The sequence below is a fragment of the Papilio polytes genome, unplaced genomic scaffold (genome assembly GCF_000836215.1).
Source record: "Papilio polytes unplaced genomic scaffold, Ppol_1.0 DF821845.1, whole genome shotgun sequence".
NCBI lineage: Eukaryota > Metazoa > Arthropoda > Insecta > Lepidoptera > Papilionidae > Papilio > Papilio polytes.
This window is the reverse complement of record NW_013527359.1, coordinates 1,763,970-1,768,725: the sequence shown is the minus strand read 5'-3', so window position 1 is coordinate 1,768,725 and position 4,756 is coordinate 1,763,970. Positions and strand designations below refer to the sequence as shown.

The following is a 4,756-nucleotide window of genomic DNA, read 5'->3' as shown; positions in this document are numbered from 1 at the left end:
ATGTGTTTGCATCTACTTGACCAGTTAGCCTAAGTTAGAATCGAACTTCGCCGACTAGTGTAAGAATATGATCAAGTTTCATATGTAAATGACTAGCTTTCGCCCGCGACTCCATCCGCGTTGAATTAAAAAAAGTTACCTATGTTTTCTTCCAAACTATGCTCTACATCTATGCCAAATTTCATCCAGTTCTGTTCAGCCGTTTAGGCTACAAACTCCATCTATCTATTCATCTAAGCTTTCGTATTTATAACATTAGTAAGATGTTTGTGTTGTATTGTCAGTGTGTACAGCAGCCCGTCGGCCAGCCCGCGTCCGGCGCGCCACTACACGCCGTCCTTGTCGCGTAATAACAGCGATGCCTCGCACTCCTCCTGCTACTCCTACAGCTCGGAGTTCTCGCCCACGCATTCTCCTGTACAGGTATAACACGTAGTTTAACAAACAATATAAAAAATTAAGCCTAAAAGAACTTCAATAGGCTATATAGCTCGATGTATCTGTGAATAAATTATTTCATTTTTGTCCGTCATATCATCATCATCATCATCATCATCATCATCATCATCATCATCGTCATCATCATCATCATTAACAAAGCCTTTTTATCTAATTCGTTTTTAAAAGTGTCCTTTTCCCTGATCCTCACTTCTTACGTGTAAGAGAGTAATGTGTTATATACCGTTGCGGAAGTACATAATGCACTACTCGAGGTAGAGGACCTCAATACCTAACTTTGAAACTAGAAAACATACTTTGCGTTAAAACTACTCAAAATAGAGGACCTCAATAACTAACTTCGAAATTATCGAAAATCGCAACATACTTTGCGCTTAAACGATTATTATGAAGGTTATCTAACTCCACAAAGTTTGTGATCCATCCGTTTAGAATCACCCTTTATAAAACTGAGATACCCAATCATTCAGTAATGTTATTTGTGTCATATTTTTGTAATGGATTTTTTTTTTTAATATTAAATCCTTTATTATTTCACTTTAAAAATATACACATTTCATGAGAGCCTTGGCTCCTGCACTAGGTTCCCCTGTGCTGCAGGAGCCAATCCCTTTCCCCATTTGTGAAGAGCAATACATATTCATAAGTGTCTATACATAAAATACCAAGAAAAACATTAAACATCAAATTTTACTTATTATAAAAATGACAAATGAAAAAGAAAATTACATTATTAATTTACAGGATTAAATATTATTTCATTTTATTGTATTTTGCAGCAGAGCCGACAGCCGCACGTGGTGTACCGGGAGCACGAGGACGAGGACGCAGCTGAAGACCGCCTGCACCACCACCAGGGCATCAGCAGGCAGCAGCTCATCAACAGGTCAGACAGAGATAGCGAGAAAGAAAGAGAGATAGAAAGAGTAGTCAGAAAATAGACATTATATTTATATGGACATGACTGACAAAAGTTTTGCTAAAACTGCGATTGCTTGATTTATTGTAATGTACTAAGAGATCTCTTAGTGATATTTAAACGATGGTGAATGTGATAAATATTACTGAATGTTTTATTTTAACAAAAAATGACAATTTCCGAATTTTTTTTGAAAAAATCTCATTAATGCTTTATATTTTGGAAAAATAAGTGACCAAAAAGCAGCTATTCCATACCGACCAAATACAGAAAAACGTCAATACAAACATAAATCGCAGCTTAATTGACATGCATAAAAAATCATCAAATTGAGAATCTCCTTTTTTGGAATCAGTTAAAAATGTACAATTATTATTCTATATCTATACTATAGAAAATACTATTAATATTATAAAGAGAAAATATTCCTATTTTTATTTTTGTATGTATTAATATTAAAAAAACACTATTGGGCCGATTCCACAATTTCCATTACCATAAAAAAGCTGATCTGAAGCTATCCCTGAGTATCAGACTATATTTTCCATTGAACGTGTCCGAAGTGGAGTGGCTATAGTGGGTATATCAGAGCCGTGTGCGCAGCCCGTGTCCGATCTGCGGCGACAAGATCAGCGGCTTCCACTACGGCATCTTCTCGTGCGAGTCGTGCAAGGGCTTCTTCAAGCGCACGGTGCAGAACCGCAAGAACTACATGTGTCTGCGCGGCGGCAGCTGCCCCGTCTCCGTCGCCACGCGCAAGAAGTGCCCCGCCTGCCGCTTCGACAAGTGCCTCGGCTGCGGGATGAAGCTGGAAGGTAAGCAGTATTGCTATATTACGGACAGTTAAACGAGGAAAAATTAATGTTCTTTAAAAACGAGTTTTCGTCCGCAAACTTCGTTAGAGCGGAATTTAGAAAAAAAGTAAAAACATTCCTACAACTTTCAATTGCGACTAAGTTTGTTAGCGTGAAAACATATAGCCTAAAGCGTGTTGTAAGTGTAGGGCGTTTTGTTAAAGTAAATATTCTAAAACATACTGTGATTGGTGACATTCTACCTAACGAAGAAGTTTGTGTTGAGTTTTTAAAGAAATATAAATTATTATCTACGCTTGTAGTCTCATAATTATGTATTTATGATCTATACTTAATATAATAACGCGTAAACACACACTACTATGTGGCGTAGGATGTCAGCAGTCACAGCATATTTTTGAATAATTCTTTCTTTCATAAAAAGTCCTTTACTTAGGACACGCTATAGGCTATATATTTTTACCTATTAAACTTGGGGAATAAATAAATTGGAAAAGACCTCCATGTGGGAAAGGGGCCATAAACTGCAAGATGCCAACATTAAGGAAGTAAGGTTGCCGTGGTTTGTCATCATGTCATGTCATTTTCACATTTGACACATGTAAACAATAAAATAAAATTTTCATAATTTTATGCGGATGAAGTCACACGGTAACAGCTAGTATTTAACTTAATTTACTAATGACTTATTAGCAATCCGCGAGGACCGCACGCGCGGCGGACGCTCTACGTACCAGTGTTCGTACTCGCTGTCGGGCGCCGCCTCCACTGGCTCGCTGCTGTCCGCGCACGCCGCGCACGCCGCGCCCGCCATGCGACATGCCAGCAGTCTCAACATGGTAAGTTATTCAAACAGTACAAATTTGGCGAAATTGCTTGCAGCCTTGAGGGTATTTCAAGCAAGCCTATCTCTTTCTTATGGTAGCAATGCAGTTCCTCTAGTATTATGGATTCGTCGATAACTTTTCTCGTGTGGCGATTAAAGAAACATTTGAATAATTATTTTCAAAAGCTACAATCAATATTTACAAGATTACAATCTAAAAAAATGTTGATCCTTCGGACATCCTGCTCGAAGGACCAAATTTTTTTTTCTTTAATGTTAGATTTCTTACGCGTTATTTTTTTCAGGTAAACGGGCCTGGTTCTTACAGCAATCGAGGGGAAGCGAGTAACAGATTGACGCCTGAAATTCCAACATTACTGCAGGTAACATTTAAAACTTTTATTTTAGATAATAATCTTACCACTTTTCAATAATTGGTTGGATTTAAAAACTCATATTTCACATAAGTAGATATTAAAAAAAAAGTAAGTAGCCTATGTTATTTTATTCAGAATGTCGCTCTATAACTACGCTAAATTTTATTCATATCCGTTCAGCAGACTCTAACAAACATCCATCTAAACTTTCGCATTTATAATATTAGTATGATTGTTTCAAAACTGAATCATTAATAATTACAGGAGATAATGGACGTCGAGCATCTGTGGCAGTACAACGAGTCAGAGCTGAGCAGACTGGGCAAAGCGGGGGCGGGGGCAGGAAGCGGGACGGGGGCCGGCAGTGGGGCGGGAAGCGGGGCGGGGGTGGGGGCCAACCCCCTCCTGGCGGCCAGTGGTATTACACCGCACACGTCCAGCGCGGACCTGCTGGCCGACCTCTGCCATATTGCTGACCATCGGCTGTATAAAATCGTTAAATGGTGTAAAAGCCTGCCGCTATTTAAGAATATATCGGTATGTATACATAGTACGTGTGTACTTGTACGTAGTCTATATACATATATACGCATATGATATTGATATTAAAATAGTAAATTACTATAGACACCATATTAACCACCAATTGTTGCTCGCGACTTCTTCCGCGTGCAATTAAAAACATTTAGTAAAAAACATATCAAAAATTACCCGATAACGTAACTTCTTAACAGTTAAAGAATTTTTGCAATCGGTCCAGTAATATTTAACTTATTTAAATACACATAAAAGTATAAATCTGTCATCTTTACATATACCAATATTTGCCGCGAATCCGTTATTGTGAAACTAAAAAAAAATCAACAAGTAGGCTGTGTTCTTTCAGACTATCCTCTATGCTAAATTTCATCGAGATCCGTTCAGCAGTTTAGGAGGAAAACAATAAAAAACATCCATCCAAACTGGTATATTGGCACTTCAATTGAACACATTTATCGCTTTTTGTAGATTTTTTTTTAAATCTTCGCTTTTCATTATTACTCAAACATTACCTGAAAGGTTTTGAGTTTTTTTTTTTTCAATATACGTACATGTATATTTCAACAAAATGTACACGTGTTTAGATCGACGACCAGATCTGCCTGCTGATCAACAGCTGGTGCGAGCTGCTGGTGCTGTCGTGCTGCTACCGCGGCGTGGCCACGCCGGGCGAGGTGCGCGTCGGCGGCGGCCGCGGCCTCACGCTGCACCAGAGCGCCAAGTACACACTTATTAAATATATTTTAAAAGCAAAAAATCGATTAACACGTTTACTGCGGCGAGTAAAATAATTCATCATCTGGTGCTGCGGCGGGCCGAA

The 4,756-nt window shown here is 38.6% G+C and overlaps 1 protein-coding gene across 1 annotated transcript in view; it reads left to right on the top strand.

The window, feature by feature from the left end:
• LOC106107780 (nuclear hormone receptor FTZ-F1 beta) overlaps positions 1-4,756 on the top strand; it is a 13,926-nt gene that overhangs the window by 6,622 nt on the left and 2,548 nt on the right. The window contains exons 7-13 of the mRNA XM_013288783.1: positions 260-423; positions 1,239-1,345; positions 1,982-2,193; positions 2,887-3,032; positions 3,325-3,402; positions 3,661-3,933; positions 4,521-4,657. Coding sequence (XP_013144237.1) covers positions 260-423; positions 1,239-1,345; positions 1,982-2,193; positions 2,887-3,032; positions 3,325-3,402; positions 3,661-3,933; positions 4,521-4,657 — 1,117 coding nt within the window. The remainder of the gene's footprint in view (positions 1-259; positions 424-1,238; positions 1,346-1,981; positions 2,194-2,886; positions 3,033-3,324; positions 3,403-3,660; positions 3,934-4,520; positions 4,658-4,756) is intronic.